The sequence below is a fragment of the Hakea prostrata genome, chromosome 2 (genome assembly GCF_041222555.1).
Source record: "Hakea prostrata isolate BN-2017 chromosome 2, UWA_Hpros_2, whole genome shotgun sequence".
Taxonomy (NCBI): domain Eukaryota; kingdom Viridiplantae; phylum Streptophyta; class Magnoliopsida; order Proteales; family Proteaceae; genus Hakea; species Hakea prostrata.
This window is the reverse complement of record NC_142601.1, coordinates 56796936-56815881: the sequence shown is the minus strand read 5'-3', so window position 1 is coordinate 56815881 and position 18946 is coordinate 56796936. Positions and strand designations below refer to the sequence as shown.

At 38.8% G+C, this 18946-nt stretch overlaps 3 protein-coding genes across 6 annotated transcripts; all 3 read right to left on the bottom strand.

Annotated features, from left to right (window-relative positions):
* Positions 1-567: 567 nt before the first annotated feature.
* Positions 568-3874, bottom strand: LOC149025112 (Pentatricopeptide repeat (PPR) superfamily protein). The gene has a single exon (XM_089145331.1). It carries the CDS (start codon positions 3565-3567, stop codon positions 1627-1629), a length of 1941 nt encoding a protein of 646 aa, XP_089001457.1. The 5' UTR covers positions 3568-3874; the 3' UTR covers positions 568-1626.
* A 1270-nt stretch (positions 3875-5144) lies between these two features.
* On the bottom strand, positions 5145-8627 carry LOC149025111 (Zinc finger (CCCH-type) family protein). The gene is made up of 2 exons (XM_089145332.1): positions 7471-8627; positions 5145-5805 (listed from the first exon to the last, which is right to left on the bottom strand). Exons 1-2 carry the CDS (start codon positions 8252-8254, stop codon positions 5558-5560), a joined length of 1032 nt encoding a protein of 343 aa, XP_089001458.1. The 5' UTR covers positions 8255-8627; the 3' UTR covers positions 5145-5557.
* A 7501-nt stretch (positions 8628-16128) lies between these two features.
* Positions 16129-18438, bottom strand: LOC149025110 (RNA-binding protein csdA-like). Of its 4 annotated transcripts, none has more exons than XM_089143074.1 (4): positions 18350-18438; positions 17203-17566; positions 16600-16708; positions 16129-16490 (listed from the first exon to the last, which is right to left on the bottom strand). In XM_089143074.1, the coding sequence occupies exons 2-3, from the start codon at positions 17559-17561 to the stop codon at positions 16615-16617; spliced, it is 453 nt and encodes a 150-aa protein (XP_088999200.1). In that variant the 5' UTR covers positions 17562-17566; positions 18350-18438; the 3' UTR covers positions 16129-16490; positions 16600-16614. The 4 variants fall into 4 exon arrangements, with proteins under 4 accessions (XP_088999200.1, XP_088999201.1, XP_088999199.1 ...); XM_089143075.1 differs by lacking the exon at positions 18350-18438 and adding an exon at positions 18057-18303 and having other exon boundaries at positions 16638-16708; XM_089143073.1 differs by lacking the exon at positions 18350-18438 and adding an exon at positions 18057-18300 and having other exon boundaries at positions 17203-17570.
* Positions 18439-18946: the final 508 nt, after the last annotated feature.

Here is an 18946-nt window from a genome sequence, read left to right as displayed (position 1 = left end):
TCACAGGATAATCTCATTTCCTGGACGATAAGCCAGTATTTTCGGAAGAAAACTCAACCCTATAATAGAAAATTGAGTAGGATCTTCAAATGCCTGGACAGTTGATAAATGTCACAGGATAATGTCATTTCCTAAGGGCAGAAAATTAACATATCAATTGCCGACTCTTTCAGGAAACTTAATAAAGTCATCACTTTCATTTCAAATGCCAATGATGCTGCATCTGTCATTCATTCATCTTCACTGCAACTTCTCACAGGTGCTTCACTGAGCCAAGGGAAATGACAAGTCTCTTACAACTTTGCAATTGCAAGAGTAAAAAATAGCACAACAAAGAATAGTTCCAGATGAGTTCAGCACAACAAGAAACAGTTTACATATTCAAGGAAGCATTTACATTTTGAATGCCAACATTATCCAATCTAAAGTCTCTAAGTCAAGATGAGTTCAGCACAACAAAGAATAGTTTTCTTGTAAGGAAAACACGAAAAGTGGAAGTATAGAACAGATGACTTATGATACTTTGGAAAACCTTTAAGTGCACGGATCATCTTAATACTTGATTCATTCAGCAAGCTTGTGTAGTGTCATTATGTTATAAAACCATAAGTTTTCTACCATAAATTTTCTTTTGAATCTATCAGTGTATACAGTTATGAAGCATAGGTACCAGCAACCATATCATAATATATAATCTACTTCACGAAAAACAGTCTTTATCTTTGAAAATAAAAATTATCCAATGCCATTTCATGTGCCCATCAACTCAATGCTTCACATATACACCAAGCTATGCAATATTGAAACAAATTGTTTAAACATGAATTCAACAAACAACCATTTCCAATTATGTGCAACAAAGATTTGATGTGGGCTTTGGTTTTGAGATACTATGTTTGTATCTATACACACATGTTGTGATTGCCACCCCTTCCATCCTACATGCTGCCTTCAAATATTTTGTGGAGGACCAAAATTTTGCTGCAACATGAAGCAAGGACCTTCCCCACAGAAGTAGTTAATGCAAAGGGACTTGAGTACTGTCCCAAGATACCATGAACTAAGAGAACAATGATATGCTCCACAGACCCCCTTGCCACAGCTTCATCCCTACCTGCTGACAGGAATTTTTTAGTCACAAACGAGACCAAGGTGCATGCATGTTTGTTGCAACACAAATTCCCTATTGGTCTGTCTTGGGATTTTGTATTCAGACTCACCCTCAAAGTTGTAATAGCCAATACCTTCCATTACTACATGCTGCATTTAGTATTTTGTAGAGGCCAAAAACTATGCTGCAACCTGAACCAGCAACCTGAACAGAGCAGTGTCACTGCAAAGGCACTTGAGTCTTGTCTGTCCAAGATACCATGAACTAAGAGATCATGATTATCTCTAGAGACCACATTGCCACAGCCTCCATCTCTATCCACTGACAGGATTTTTCAGCGGTGGAACACCCTTACTGCAAGAACAGAGTCCACTGCTTTGGCCATTAGAGTTATTTAAACCATATTCAGTGAGCATGGACAATCTCCATTCACCTGAATGTCCTTACTCCAAGGATTTGGTATTCTACAGGCTGCAACAGCTGGCAATTTTAACTGTGAATTCAACTAACAGGCTTTACCAATAGTCATTGCAAGAACAGATTCCATCTCTAAAATGGTGAAAACGACTTGCATCTCTGACAATAATCTTCCGATTCACAATCTTGCTAATCTGCTTTATAAATAAGTGACAGTCCCCACATACCCTCAGGTTCTTCATCACAACTATCTCTGCCCCTGAATGACTATTTAAAAGCCCAAACACAATTGCTAGCTTCTCACTATGCATCCCTGCACCTTCACCTATCTTTCTGCGGCTCTGCTTCCAACCATCAGTTTCCTTTACTAAATCCTCTAGACCATACAGCATCGAGTATATTTCCTTAGTCTGAGGATGAGATCTATCATCAGCCAAGAAGAGGTGAACCTTTCCCCCATGCTCAACGTAGCTACACCCTGGTTCCTTCCTGAGCTTGCGTTCCCTCATCATCACTCGGATCCTTGCTACCCCATCCAAGTCCTTAGCCTCGGCATATATGTTTGATAGCAACACATAGTACCCTACATTTGTGGGCTCGAGTTTAATGACATGCTCGAAAGCCACCTCTGCCAGCTCAACATTACCATGTATCTTACATGCAGCTAGAAGGGCACCCCAGACTGCACCGTCAGGCTCTACTGGCATTGATGCAATAAGGTCTTTAGCTTCCTGAAGCTGGCCAGCACGGCCCAAAAGATCTACTATGCACGCATAATGCTCAGGGCCAGGTTTCAGCCCATAATTCTTCTCCATCTGAGAAAAATACTCCAAACCTCTCTCCATCAGTCCTGCATGGCTACAGGCAGACAATACACTCACGAATGCTGCTCCATCGGGCAAAATTCCAGTCTTCAGCATCTCATCGAAGAGCTGAACAGCAGTCTCTCCTTGTCCATGCATTCCATACCCAACAATTAGTGCAGTCCATGACATGATGCTTTTTTCAGGCATGTCATCAAAGATCCTGCGAGCTCGAGTCAAGTTTCCACAGCGCGCATACATGTTAATTAAAGCATTAGTTAGAAAGAGGTTGAACCCCAATCTTTTACTTGCTATCTTCTGTTCAATTTCACGACCAACAACTTGGGCCCCAAGATGAGAACAAGTGGAGAGAATCCCAACAAGCGTCACAGCATCAGGCTCCACTCCAGAAGATTCCATCTTCTGATAGAGATCCAATACATGGGTTGCAAGTCCATTTTGAGAATATCCACTAATCATAGCATTCCATGAGATCAAATCCTTCTTAGGCATTGCATCAAAGAGCATCCTTGCATGGTCAACTGACCCGCATCTCACATACATAGTCAGCAGACAGTTTCCAACAGATGGGTTGGCGTCGAGGGCCCACTTAACATTGCAAGCATGAAGAGACATGCCATAGCCAAGGTGCACAGGAAGGGTACATACAGGGATTAAGCTAAGCATGGTGATATCATCAAATGCCACACCAGCCCTCTGCATGCGACAAAAGAGCAACGAAGCATTTGGAAATTGAAAATTAAGGGTGTAGCCAGAAATGAGGGCATTGTAAGACACAGTTAGATTTCTTGTTTGGGGACTTTGGTCGAACAGTTTCTGACCATTTTCAACTAAAGAGCATTTGCAGTACATTGAGATCAGTGATGACTGGACATATGGATCAGACTGGCATCCAGTTTTGACGACATGGCAGTGGAGCTGTGATCCAGAAAATGGCAGTGAAAGAGCTGCACATGACTTCAAAGTGAAGGGGAAGGTGAAGATATCTGGGAAGGCATTGGATCGTAGCATTTGACGGTAAAGCTCAATACCCTCCCTGAAAAGACCCTCCTTGGCCAGTTCTCTCAGCTGAGTGTTCCATGTGATGCTGGATGTGCTGCACTCCCTGATGGTTTGAAAATGGAATATTTTCATATAATGAACAATGGAACAAGGTCTGATGACAAACAGCTTGCGCTTGGTGGAGTGCAGGGGTACTACTCGGGCTTCAATCATTCAAACCACTTCCAGGATCAGAAGACAACCAACTTCTGTTCTGAATATTGAATCATACTAAAGGAAGAGTTCGTCTTCTTCTTCCAGGGGCCATTCTGAAATGGGGAGCAAGGGAGCCATTAGCCAAAGGCGTATATTGAATTAAAATGGTTTGCTGGTTTCGTTTCAGTTTGGCTACCGAGTGTGTTACCGTTGATGTGATCTTTAACTGAATTGAGAACTGAATCAGTTCTCAACTTCTGGGATGAATTTCTTAAGAGGGTGGGACTGACATCGCCTCGACTGGTTTCATATTTAAAACAACACAGCATGAGCTGATGATTAGACCAGTAAACGAATCAGATTCGGCTTGGATGGTGCTTAAATCCGATTAGCAAAACCACCATCTAAATCGAATCTAACAGAGATGTGGAGAATGCATCCGAATTAGAATCCGTTACATATTCAGATAAAAATTGCTTATCTGATCGGATAATATCTGGATAGAAATTGCAATGTTCAGACAAGCTCAGTCTCTCACAAGTAAGGGTATAAATGGATAATAGAAATCTGCTTCCGAATTCGCATCTGTTTATGGGTATTCGAATCTGTCCATTATTAATAGGATGCGGACATGGTACCCTTTTCTTACTGATTATTATCCATCCGATAAAATTATCCAATTAAGTTACTTATTTAGATTGATTATTCTTATTTTTATAAATTTTACCTATGATATGTGACTATTTTTCTATATTTTCTACTAAAATAGATACCAAAGTTATTCAATTCTTAAATTTCAAACCTAGCCTTCACAATTAAAAAGGTAAACAGGTAATCGAAAATTTGTATTCAATCTATATTCATGCCCATTTAGAAGAATCTACTTAAGAAAATAACTATCCAAATCCGACAGAATCCTTCCAAAAAGCGATAGGATATTATCTGAATCCGTCCAATATTATAGAATGCGGATATGGATATACCACTGTTCGATCCAAATCCGGTCCATTTTCTCCCGTATTCACAAGCACTATTCACAAGCACAACTGTCTGGCCATTAGTTGCTCCTTGGCTTGTTGATCCTTCAGCTGGCCATTAGTTGCTCCTTGGCTTGTTGATCCTTCAGCCTCGGCTTCGCTTGTTGTATATATTCGGTCTTTTACCAAAAAAAATTTTAATTACAATGTTATACTTCAATCTTCTTCTCAATAAGATATAATTTTTTAACTAAAATAAATAACAGTAATTTTATGCGCAAGTTAATGTGAACATGACCTGCAATAATGATAAATCAATTTTTTTGGGAGCAAAATGATAAATCAATTTCAAATTACTCTCTGAAAACCCTTTGTACGTTAATGCCAACATTTTGCCAAGCTCCAGAAATGCCTAATAATTCAAACAAATACTGAAAAACAAGTTATTACCTTTTTCTTTGGTTAAAAAAGAAAAAAAGTCTTTACTTTCGTAATATATCAATATGGACCATGTAATAAGTACCGGTAGTTCATTGCTAATGAAGATTTTCTTGGCACCATCGAAAACAGACACAAAAAAAAACCTCTGATAGACACCATGATTATGTGAAGATATAAATCGAATCTTGCCACCAAAAAAGGAAAATAAGAAAGATAAAGAATATGAATCATCAATAAAAACTTGGCCATATCATATTAATCAAACATTTCATAATTTCCGACAGTAACTTTCAAAATTTTATCACCCAAAATCTATGGAGGAAAGAATACAACATTGATGTTCAGAATATACATTTTCCATTATAGTCGACATTCAATGATTTGAAAGAAAAAAAATTCATATTAGTGAGATTAATCAACCCACTAATTGATCAAAACAACACCGAAAAAATTGCACCTCATCTTTCCAGAATAGAAGAGTAGAACTATACTATTTTGCCTAATCTATTAGAGAAAAGTAGTTTCCATGTTCAAAGTTGAACTTTTCTAGAATCAGCTCTCAACTTTGGTCAAGTTAAGCTTCCATAGAATCAGCTCTCAACTTTGGTAGGTGAATTGCGAACAAGCGGCACATCTTCAATCCAATCGGCATAAATGCGACTGATCTTCTCAGCTCTCCAATTCAGCAGACACTTCTTACCCTGCCCTTGCTGCTTATAAGCAGCCACCACTGTTTTAGTGGGTGATCCATCATTAATGGGATTTACAAGAGGTTTTGTGGGAACTATGCTTATATTCCCTGCGTCTGCTTCAGAGGGGCCAACAAACTTCTGCAGTTCTGTGGTCAAAGTCACCAGGCAACATAATTAGTAATGAATAGTTTCCTTAACATAAGTTCAAACCATTGTATGAAACTAAATACGACCCTTCGATGAAAGCTACCACACAGGACTGGAACAAACAGACAGCCAATGACTACAAGATACTCTGCATGGAAGGCATCAAATCAAGATACCTTGACTATGACTTATTAGCAATGGCTCTGCAACTATTAAATTATCTTATTTAGACAACCAAATTTAACAAATAAATGAAGCATGTACACAATGATACTGATGTGCAAGCATTGCAGTGGAAATGGCTCATGTTACAATTTGAGAAATTTTACACTTCAAATTATTTCTTGATTGTTGTCTAGATTACTAGAAGTTTTGAAATAGTTTCTCATCACATTTAAAAGCTTTAGTAGCCTCACCCATTACCTAGAGAGATTGTGAAACAGGTATTTCATTACCTATCACACGGAAACTAAAGTCATATGTAGAGACGAGCTTTTGTTGGACAGACATTTTGGTACAACTGACATATTACCAGAATAACAAAGTCACACCAGTTGTTTCTGACTATCTGGAGCAATTGGCCACAAATGTGATTCTACAAAGCAATCCTCCAATTCTGAAGCAAAAAATCTATTTGCTTCTCATCTTACATTTTATTGTAAGGATCATTTACTTCATAAGGCATTACTTAAACTAAGTTGGTTATTGGTTACTGTAACAATCATTTGTAAGGACTAAAGAAGGAAAACATCCATGCAATCATACAGCGAGCCATCTAGATGACCCGACAAAATTGAGAACTCAAGGGCCTGTTTGGTTATCTAAATCTAGAGATTTTAAATCCCTGGATTCATGAATCGGGGATTTATACCTCTTTGGTAGTAAAACATCCCTGGATTCATGAAATCCAAGGATTTCACTTTTTTGCCTAAATACGATGAATTAAGCACATTCTTGGGTATTGGGTGAAATCCATGGATTCCACTATTAGTATAAAATTGATGAAATTTGCAGATTCACGCAAACCAACGGAACTCTATGAACTTCGATAGATTTGAGGCTAACCAAACAATAATTTTTTGAACCATGAATCCATAGATTTGAAATCCCAGGATTCATGTAACCAAACAGGCCCTAATGGAATCACGAGTTCTGGTTCCATTGGGGGATGGGTATTGTGACTCTCTTTACCTGGGGTACTAGTTCCTCCCTCTAGCCTCCCTCTTGAATGCTGGTTGCCCCCCACCCTCACCCCTCTTCTCCTCTTTTCTCCTTTTCTGTTCTTTTGATCCCTTGTATATGCCTTCTTTCTCTTGTTTATTTAGTTATTATTCACCCACAAAAAGAGAGTGAAAATAGCAAGCAATTAAAGAATTTCTAGCCTGGGAGACAGTAAGACTAACAACAAGGCTAAAAAAACAATACAAAGTCAAGCAGAAATATGGTATCTAAAAAGCGATACTGCCAATATCTTCCTGGTCTAGCGGTTGATTAGATCAATATTATTCTTAGAGAAAAGTACTACAAAATTATCATACAAGCAAAGGCAAAAACAGTACAAGAGCTGGGTATACAATAAGCAAATATCCAGACAAACATAACGAATAAGAAAAGAGGAAACCATCATAGCATATTAACAAAAAGCTTGGTTGCTGCATGAATACCTGCTTCCCCGTGAGCAAAATGACATTTATCGCCGAAAGGGCAGGTCCCCGTCATCTCCCACTTGGTACAGATTCTTGTCTTCCAATATACAGGCTTCATGTTGATCCGATTGGCATCGGAACCGGAATTCACAAACACATTAGTTTCCTGGTGATGATTATTCCCACTTCCATGACTCCCAGGAGATCCTGTAGTCCCAATGCTGATTGCAGAGCTCTCCCTAAACCTCCCAGGATCATCCCTGAACTTGGCTGGATCTTCGTGAAGAAAATTACACCTATCCCCATATGGGCACTCCTCCCCATTACAGTACTTCTTACAAAGCTTAAGCCTAGTGATTATTCTCTGATCCTCATCCCAATGCCCAGCGGCTCTTTCTTCCTCACGGGCTTTGGCAGCAAGAATTTCCTGCCAGTTGGGTGGAGGTTTCCTCAAATCGTCAGGCCCATGAGCAAAATTGCAGTTGTCTCCATAAGGGCAGGTCCCAGCGTAGAATTTTGCGCATGGACGGGTCTTAAAGAACATCCTGCCAACCCCTCTCGGAACAGGAGGGTTCGACGATGGCGGAGGCGGCATTCTTGGAGTCGCAGGAGGGTTTGAGAAGGAATTCGAGGGGACATCTTCGGAGTTTCTGGGTTTCTTGAATGGTGGTGTCCAATCGGCACCAGAAGCAGGCTGGGCTTGTTCGTTGTCAAAGGGGATTTGAGGCCAGAATCCAGTAGGTTCTTGCCTGACAGGAAACGGCGGAGGACAGAATTGACGGGAAGGAGCAGGAACACTCATTCCTTGCAGATTTTGAAGGCGCTTAATCAGTTTTTTTCTGAAACTTAGCGGAATCCACAGGTAATCGAGATGGATAAATCGGAAAGGCAATGAAACATATATGAAGATGAAGATTTGACCAGAAACCCCCAATATCAATGAGATTCCCAGTCAAAATTGGATCACAAGAGAAGGACTAACGTATTGAAGCCAAGATCCAGTTCTTAAGAACAAAACAGAGACTCGCAGTCAGTCGGCGGGAAAGAATGTAAAGAATATAAATCTGAAAAAAAAAATAATGTGCAACCGAAAACCCTAAAAATTCAGTGTAAGGTTGCTACCATAACTAAAACCCTAGTGAAGTCTAAAACCCTAAAACGGCATCGAAACTGAATGAATCCGAATCGCTTTCTAACTATAATTTCTTTATTCTATAATTTATAGATCTTTCAACGAAAAAATAATTTATATGGATCGGGTACAAATGATGTTTTCTAACTTTTTTTTTTTATCCTTACCCTCCAAGTCCAACCTTACTCTCCCCGTGAGAGATGGGTACGGCAGGATATGAGGGAATATCTAACAGGCGGAGGGTAAAAGTCTAATACGCATACCAAACCGGTTGGCTAGGCGGGAAAAATTCGGGTAGGCAAGGCCGGTTACGGGTTAGATCTAACTTTTAAAAAATCAAAGCCCAGTCCGAGATTCTTGTAGCCCAAGCCCGTTCAGACCCAAGGTCTGGTAAGGGTGAAATTTCTAAAGCTTAGCCCAAGGCCTAAGAACTACCTATTAGGCCCGATCTTGGGTTGAGACATCTCAACTCAGGCCCAGAAATGCACATGGTGGGCTGGGTTTGGCCTTACATACTGTCATTTTCCCGTTAGTTTTTATAGACTTAGATATGTATGTATGTGATGCAATGGCCCTTAATATTGCATACATCAACACATATATAATATACATGAGGTAGGGGCAGGACTCAATCCAAGTTCTCAGCCTAAGCCGGCCCAATCAGATCCCAGAAGCTGAAAGTTTGACCCGGATTCAGGATTCAAAGAGTCCGGATCCTCTAGGATGATAGGTAGAGGAATGTGCTCCCCTCACACTCCTGCACAACACGTTTAGGAAGGAACCCATCTCTGAGCATTAGTAAAATAAGTCATAATTAGCTTCCCTCCTAATATGTGGTGGTGAAGGTGTGACTTGTGAGGAGAGCACAATCCTCTACCTCTCAGGATAAAAGATCCCAACTTAGAAGGTACAGATTCACTAGGCCATACTGCCTTTTCTTATTCATTAACTATGTCAACTTCATATGAATGCCTGTACTTGTACTACTCATTCTCAAGATATGATGATTCTAACTCATATTAGAGTTTATAGAGCACTCCAGTGCATGAGGCTCCTACTACTAAGGAAGGGCAAACGTATGCAACCTTACCCTCTCTGCTTCACAGGAGAAACTGCTTCCAAGTTTTTATCTCCTACCAGCAGGCTCAATAGTGTATAACTATAAGAATATGTGCAACAGATTAAGCTGGAACTAAAGAGCTTGTTGAAGAGATAAATTTAAAAACACAATCCCCATAAACCAAAAAGAATGACTGTAGCCTACCTCTTGACGTGTGATCACATTTCCCCTTTATGGTCTGACATCTTCTAAAATATATTGCAAAACCTCAAAAAATCGGAAAAAGAAAGTGGTGGGCTAGCACTTAACTAACCCTTGGCGATTGCAACAAAGCCAAACCTTCATCTTTAGCTTCATCAAGTAAGGTCTGCCGTCTGTGTTCTCCCTAAAGATGCCTAAGAGATTATCAGACGCCAAACCTTCATCTTTAGCTTCAGATAAGAAACTCAAAAGGTAGAGATTATCAGACGCCAGAAATCTTATAAACTTACAGACATATGACAAGTATAAAAATCAATGTACTAAATAAAGTCATAGATCATTGTGAGGAAAAATAAAGCTCATCATGAGTATAAGCAACAACCACATTACTATAAGAATGAAAGTTAAAGCCTTAAGCCCACTCTCTAATCCTTATCCAGCTACTCAGTTTACACACTTCCCATGTTATAGTTCTAACTATTATTACCACACCAAAGTCCTTCTCTCCATTCAACAAGCACCATATAAAATTTTCACTGACGGCTTCATCATCATGGTGCTACTCCATACATGGTGCTTCTGGATCAGATGACTATGGATGATCCAGACTGGTATTTCCCAGCACCAATCCAACCCATTAATTCTCTGTTAAATAGGACAAATTAATTATTTTCCATACAGCCAAAACTTCCTAATGATGTTGATTACATGCATCACATGATAATAATTTATGGAATGCGGGTTGGTTCCTCCATGGCCACACGGACCATCAGTGTGAATAAGAGCTGAACACACTACAATGCAGGTTGATTCCTTCAACTTCCCCTGTTCTGTTATGGCCTAACTAGATTTCCAGTAACAGTGCTCTTAAGTCTTAAGGCTACTTCTTAATATTTGGGTATAAATTCAAAGCTAAGCCTCCAAAGAGTAGAAAATCTTATGTAGGCCTTTAAACTCTTTTGCTTGACAAAATTGGAGGATAAACAAGGGATTCTAGCATAGGTCTTGAAAACCCCAGGCTGTAGAGCCCACCTGGTGATGCCCCACTCAGAATAAGCCCTTCATTGGCCAGCCACTGCCTCATTATCACTCCGCTATGTATGAGGAAGTTTTACGCAGCTGTGTAAACCCGTTGAAGTGACCGTACTGGAAAAGAGCTGGTCGGCAAACCTCTGAACAATAGTCAGCTACAACCATCCTTGTGACTGCACCGTAGGTTTAGTGCTTAGGTGGAGGGCGAAGAAGGCCTCCTTCCGCGGGGGGGGGGCTGAGCCATCAGTGAGATACCACTCTGGAAGAGCTAGAATTCTAACCTTGTGTCAGGACCTACGGGCCAAGGGACAATCTCAGGTAGACGGTTTCCATGGGGCATAGGACTCCCAAAAGGTAACGGAGGCGTGCAAGAATTTCCTCGGGCCGGACGGAGATTGGCCCTCGTTATGAGTTTCTTCATTATGGTACTTATCAGTGAACAAAGCAGGTTGTAAACAAGGGATATCAAACAAGTTGAGGGCTTAAGTGTAGGAAACATATCGATGACTGCATTGTACTCACAGACAATTACAAATGGTAACAATAAATACAACCTTGTGATCACAATTCTAGGGTCTGCAGAATACATGGAGACTAGGAATTGTATCATCATAAATCTATGAACAACAAGAATAGAAACTATGGAATTTGCAGATAATTTAAAATTAGAACATACAGGCATCAGTTCTTCTGTTTATGTTTAATCTCCTAAGCAAAAGAAACAATGAAATTTCTGTAATAATGGAGCTCAGCTCATGACAGGAAGACCCTTCATAGCATCATCAAACCTATTCAGTCACTCTTATTCATACACACAAACCCTATTCAGCAAATGCCACTTACTCCTAGATGAAAAATGAAAAATAAAAATCTCCATGACTACTTCATAGAATAGAGTCAAAAAGCACAAGTTAGGATTATGAATGAAATACCAGACACCCAACTTCATTACACATGAGGATCAGAATCTATTTTCTAATTCAGAAAACCTCTGTTAATAGCACTATGAGAGAGAGAGAGAGAGAGAGAGAGAGAGAGAGAGAGAGAGAGAGAGAGAGAGTTCCATGAAACCATCGCAACGGGAGATAAAACCACACAATGTTTGGTTTGGTGTTCCGGGTTGGACCCAATTGGGCTCCAGATTTCGTATATGAGTCGAACCCGTACCAATTGAATAATGAACCAATGACAGCCCATTTATTACTGGGCCAGATATGGACCTGATAGGGAGACCAAGCCCAACCCGCGTGTTACGGTTGCATTGGGCCTATATTGTTTCTATTGGAAGATCCACTGTAAGTAAATCTGGGCAAACATGATAGTTTACCCAGGAATGGATTCTTTTTTGTTTTTGAAGTTTTGATTTGGACCAATTAAATGGCAATAGGCATTTTATAAGTTTTCCATTCGGTTCATAAAATTGGGCAGCAATAAGGTTGGGCTGGGCCTGAATTTCTAAAACCCTTACCCTGAAAACCCTAGCCTAATTCTAAACTTGTCAGGTTCGGCCAAATTTAACCAAGTTTCTAACACTCAACCCTTACTCTATCCTTAGACCTAATCATACGAAAAAAAAACTAAAGTCATAATTTCATAGTATTACTTTATATTTACCAAAGATATCTTACAAGGTGATTGATTAGGGTGCGGTAGCCTTGGGACCAAAATTCTCGGACCCTAAGAACCCTTTGGGCTTTTATGAGACTAGACCCTATCAGCTTTAGGGCGATGGATTTGGACCATTAGGGCCAAACTTAACCTGACTCGTATACTTTTATATTTTTAGGAATACCTACTTATTTCATTTCATTGCTTACAAGCAATTAGCAAAGGAATCAAGAACATTCTTACTACCTAGGAAGTAGGAGCAAACCTACCTAGGTAGCAGCAAATTTTGTTCCCTCTTCTTCAAAACAAACAAAAGAAACTTGGTTCAACCACTCAAAAAAAAAAGGAAAAAAAAAGAGGAAGGTAAAGAAAGAAAGAAGAGGAACAAGGAGGGGAGAAAGATAGACAACCATATGTGGAAGAGAACAACTAAGCACTCAATACTTTGTAAGGTGAAAGAAACTTATCTTTCATATCAACTCTTTTTTTATGGACATATCATCCATATCAACTTTGTCTTTCAAAATGATTCCTTTGAGCCAATATTACAGTGCCAATATATTTTGTGTCCAAATTTGGACTGATAAATTATATTGATGTAGTTTATTCTGCATGATTACAAAGGAGTTATGGCTGTCCTTCGATTGGATAAAATCACATGCCCTCAGATCTAATATATCATGTAATATTGTTTAAGACTAATATGCAATTAATTTTTTTTAGCTTTTGGGACATAGCGGTATCAAATTTATTTGATACAAAATCATTAATTAGGCAAATAAAGGGTTGGTAGAGTGGTAGAGATCCATGCTTCTCAATGGAGAGGTCGTGGGTTCGACCCTTGCAGACAGTGTCTTCCCCCCCGAGGATATAATCAAGGTGCGTGCAAGCTGGCCCAAATGAACCACAGCTTCCCAAAAAAAAAAAATCACTAATTAGACTAATGGATATTTTAAGTAAGATATCCGAGGGGTTAATTAGTTACATATATGATGAGAGTCTGAGACTTTGCTCTGATCTCAAGGAAATTTAAACTCATTAACTTCATACTATGACATGGTGATGAAGATTTAGTTGGAAACATAACATAGCTTCTCTATCTCCTTTAGATTCATTGTTTCACTGTGATAGTTTTATCCACTGGGGAAGGTTTCCCATATAATTTAGTAGATTTCATGGGTCAGCCATTTGATGGATGTCTGTGTTGGGCATGTCATTTGTTCTCCTAAAGGGATCGATGGACAAGTTCTGTTTTAATATCTTATTGAGAATTTCCATATGTATGGCATGCTGTCTTTCATTCCTGCCTTTCTCCTTCTCTTAATTACCTAAAGCACGAGAGGATTGCATTTTCTCTCTCTTCTCTTTGCCTTTTCCTTTAATGAATTATCTCTTGTGGCTGCCATTGACCATAACTGAGTGATTTTGTTTCAAAAAAAGAGGTAATTTGACCAAGAATAAGATGGATGCTTACGGGTCTGCATGTGTACTAAAGCTACATACAAAGATGTGTCTAAGGGAAGGGGTTGAAATGCAACTGGTCCAGGTAGGGATGGACCCCATATCCAGGGGGAGAATTGACAACCCATGGAGAACTGGTTCACTCCAATGGAGCACTTGAATAACATTGGTAAAGCATCTGAAGTAACATAAAGCTAGCTTAAAGGAGGACAAGAATCCTGCTAAAGCTAAGTAAGGGAGTGTAGGAGGAGACACTAATGAATGTATAGTTGCTTTTTGACCAATAATCTACAAAGGCAACTTAAGCCATGAGGTCAATAAAGGGAACAATGTAAAGATCTTAGCTCAAAAAGATACAGAATCCAATGCCAATTGCATCTTAAATTTCCTAAGTGAGGATATTCATGATTGGAACTACTTAGGTAATCAGCTAATTGGGCTTCTCTACGCATGTAACTACAAATTAGCTTTAAAGACTAACTGAATAATACCACCCTTCATAAAAATTAGCTGTAGTTAGTAATAGTAACCTGAGCATTTATCTTCATTAAGAACATTACCGTTAGCATTTTCCTTTAACATCATTCTATTTCCTTGCCGTATACTACTGGTGTGTTTTTAACTTTCAGATCAACTAAAGCTTAAAGATCCAGAAAGGAAAACAATAATACTATGTTGATTATAATATAGCATGTTTTAATCACCAACATCACCATAATTGTTTTCATTCACAACTGTTACTGTCATTTATGTGTTGTCCTGTACATAGCAAAAGAAAGGAGAGACATACGATTAGTGTTTGATGGTTAATTCAATATTGGAGAAGCTTATCGATCTGCTAAGTTTTCAGGCTGCACCTTCAGTTTCTTAGGTAACATTTACTGACTGATCATAATTCTAATGGCTCACTGAGAAGGTAAAGGCTTTTGGTCATCCTTAGTTAAGGCATGACAGCAAACCTAGTATGAGAAGGGGAAGAAAAAGGGGAGAGAGGAAAGAAAAGAAAAAAAGCTTCACCCCCTTCCAGCTTTGTGAATCATACTTAATGACAAGCTTCTTACTTGCTAAATCTATGGCTTAAAAGAGTTTACAAAGGCTAGGTGAGCTTGCTTTCTTGCATAAAAGCTTAAGGTGAAGGTACATGCCAAGTAAATTAGTATGCCTTTACAGCACATCAAGAAGACCATTCAAAACCCATGCAAAGAAAACAAAAGAAAAGAGGAGATCATTCAAAGAACTGGTCCTCATGATTCTTTGGATTATCTTCTTTTGATGTACTGTAGAGTTAACTTTAATATACAGAGTTCTAAAATAAATAAGAAGAACAACAATCACATTAATCGTCTGGGTGTTCAAAAGTTTGAGGATCATGGTTCTATTTTATTCCATGTTGACAAAATATTTTATTTATATCATTAAAACAATCATGTCCTTAAGGCTTTAGCTAACATCTGGTTGTCTTCCTCACATATCCTAATATAAAATATAATCAGTGGTTAAGCACCATGTTATGTCTCCATATATACACTAATAACCTGTGATTGCTGTTGTCATATTTTACAAAACTCCTACAGGGATATAGTAGAAGGAAAAAATTATTTCAATATTCTGTCTTACTATTGCAATTTGCATTTTAAAGGACTGTAATCCGATGAGGGTATCTCATGGCACAAACCCCATTGTTTAAAGAGAATTTGACCAAATATGTCTGTGACAGTATAACAGTCTTAAAAGTTGAAAGTCACGCTTCAAGCTTGCTTATTCAATAAAAATTTTGGAGAAAAGTGTTGGTTTATTTCACTTTAGAGTTGGTATTGCATCTTATACTTTAAAGCACTGCATCTGGTTCTTATCTTTATAATGAATCATCTTTAGGGACTCAATCTGATCTTAGAAGAATCATGATTCATTGCTCTCAATTACCTCTGTTTAAAGCAAACATATAAAACACTAACAAAGATATTCCTTGAATCTTTAATCTAATAATTCTGTTGCATTGGTTGAACCCTTTGCCCTAATGGTGGTCCAAGTTATTCTTTGATGAAATTTATGAATGCAGAAGTGTGTTGACAGGCATCCTTTGGACCACCACTTCACAAAAACAGTCTTGCATTATAGATGTTAGAGCTCAGAATGTGATGTGAGAGAGAGATCAGAGAGAGAAGAATACTAGATTTTATACTAAATATATCATCTATTGATAAAAGAGAAGGCTTTCATAAGCTTCTTGTAAGAACACCATGCATCCATCATACAATGAAGCTAGAAAACTCTTCCTCCAACACATACAAAGACACTGAAGAACTGAAAATTTTGATTGAAGAAACACCACAACTGAATGGCCATAATTTTTATGAGAAAGCTAAGAAAATGCAAATGGAAACTGCCCTGCAGACATGGGGGTCTTCAACCAAGGTTCACAAAATTAAGAAGAAGGAAGAAAAAAAGAAAAAGAAAGAGACTATGCTGGCGGCGGACAAAAACGAGTAACTTGAGCTATTATATCAGGCGATTCCTCTGTTGGGTTCCCTCAAACTGCAGTACCTGAAACCGATGCAACATGAATGTATAAGTACATGGAATACCTATCTACAGCAATTACTTTAAAGGCATTAAAAATTCAGTTTGAGCTATGGTGAAGCTTTGCTCATACTCAAAAAATGGAAATCTATGAATATGAAGATTTGTCACCAGACTCCCTTGGTGCACTGCATCTGAAGCACTCCATCCTGCTGGCAAAGTTATGCTCATTGCAACCCGACCTGTCAATATAATAATAATAATAATGAACAAGAGAATAATAAATCAATTAAAACTATATAAAAATAGTATTATATTAACCTTTATAAAAGAATGAGTAAGTTGGTCTGCCCATTTGTATTTATAGAATAGTTTTGGAGTATGTGACTCTGGAGTTTCAAGTTATGTAAATGATTATTTAGCTACAGAATAAGAATATAAGATGTGAAGAACAGCCAGTGCAACTAAATACTATATTTTATGTTATTATTTTCAGATCTTTAGAGAGAACATGACAAAACAAAACAAAGAACATGGTCTGATCATGGAAGATACAGACGCTTTTTCTGTATTAAGAAAGCTGCTACTCCAAATTTCTTTTGGGTGTTCAGCATCTTATCTCTTTTTAATATTGCTTGGAAGTAACTTAGTTTCTATTACCCAAAAATAAAAAATAAAAAAAATGTACCTTTCCTCATCTACTATCAGAATATGACTTAGTAGAACTGAAGTTTACCTGGTGCAAATCCAGTCACCGGATTTCCAGCCGGAGCGGCCGGCACCACTGCTGAAACCATAGCCTCTTGAACGTGGCATGTCACCTTCATAGCCACCAGAAGACTCATCCTTGCATGCACCACACTTGAAGCAGCTAGAGCGACTAGCAAAATTGTGGGCACCGCAGTTCACAGCAGAGCAGTACCAGTCTCCAGGTCGGACGTCGGAGCCACTAAATCCAAAAGATGATCCAATTGCTCTAGCACCAAACCCTCCAAAGTCACCGGACCTTGGCTCCCCACATCGTTGGCATGAATCTCGGCGGCTGAAGTTCAGGTGCTGGCATGACCTGCAGTTCCAATCTCCTGGCCTGCTCATTTTCTCTGTCTCCATCATTCATTAAACAAAACAAACCAATGAGATAAAAGACAGACAAAAGACAGACAACTACTCCTGTTTTTACTCTACCACAGTAGTAACCCATAAGACAAACATCCATACTTCCATGAAAAAGCAAAAGAGACACAAGCTGCCCCTCTTCTTTATTAGGCTATAGTAACCCCTCACCCTTTTAATATTGCTAGTATAGTCAGACCAATACTCGAAAGCTAATCTGTACTAAAGCCAGAGAGAGAAGAGCTAGAGCTTGTGAAAGTTCCACAAAACCCATGAATGGGTTAACTCCAGTTTAGTTCTTCTATGGCAGTGACATTGAGTCTTAACCCAAAAATTGCATTCAATTACATCTGAACTTGAATGCAGCTAACTGGGTTGCCATGAGTAGGAATTGCAAGCAAGGGAGGGGACCAACTGGGACTGAATGAAAAAAAACAGATTAGAACATTGAAGAGGAAGAGTGTTTAAAAGGCTTACCTTAAGGGACTGAAGGAATGGAATGGGAGGAAGAGTGAGTTGTTGTGATGTGGTGGAAGAAGAAACAGAAGAAATTGTTTGAGTATGATTTAGTTTGTGGGTTGGGGTGGTTTATATACTTGCATAAGCCTCATGGATTGGGAATCCTGTGGAGGGCCTTAGATGTTCTTTTTTCGTGTTCTTCACCTGGCCTTCTTGAACAATGGAATCACAAAAACCCAAAAGAAGAAAAAGAGAAAAGAAAATGGGATTCCAAAGATAGAAAATTTTGTGAAATTAGATAAAGCTCTTACAACTTCTTTTAGGGCTTCTAGAGTTGGAAGTGCATGCAGATCTACATACACTCAAAGTTTTTCATGTCCAAATCCCATTAATACCCCCTCTTTATAGGATTCTTCTTGTGTATATCTGATTTTAGTTAAAGCTCTGAAACTTAATTAACCATATCCGTTTCTGGAATTGTATTATGCGGTGCTATATGTTCTTGAGTGGGGTGGGGTTTTCGAGTGTACCCTCCCTCCATCCCTCCTTCACATGGGCGGCCATTCCTCTCATTTGGTTGAAAACCCACACGTGTATGAGTTAAAAACTATCATTTTGGTTTTGTTGGATTTTTTTGAGATGAAGGAATTGGTTCAGCACTCAGTGTTGCACCAATGACACTATTAGAGTTTAAAGGAAGAATTTATGTAGAACAGTGGCATCAGTGGTGCAATATGAAAGAAGGCCAGTTAAGGATTCTTATCTCTCCTTCTAAAACTCCCACTTGTACTACTTAATTATAAAAACCTTCACTGGATGGCTTGTGATTTAGGGTTCTATAATGCAGGTGCATATGGGTTAGGTCCAATACAAGCTAGAAACCCCCGAAGAATATCGCTTCTGGAATT

Coding starts and splice junctions, on each gene's coding strand:
- LOC149025112 (XM_089145331.1), bottom strand. CDS start 3,567: ATGATTGAAGCCCGAGTAGTACCCCTGCACTCCACCAAGCGCAAGCTG.
- LOC149025110 (XM_089143074.1), bottom strand. CDS start 17,561: ATGAGCAGGCCAGGAGATTGGAACTGCAGGTCATGCCAGCACCTGAAC. Junction 16,709..17,202: donor GGTGACTGGATTTGCACCAG/GTAAACTTCAGT, acceptor TTATATTGACAG/GTCGGGTTGCAATGAGCATA.
- LOC149025111 (XM_089145332.1), bottom strand. CDS start 8,254: ATGAGTGTTCCTGCTCCTTCCCGTCAATTCTGTCCTCCGCCGTTTCCT. Junction 5,806..7,470: donor TTTTGCTCACGGGGAAGCAG/GTATTCATGCAG, acceptor CTTTGACCACAG/AACTGCAGAAGTTTGTTGGC.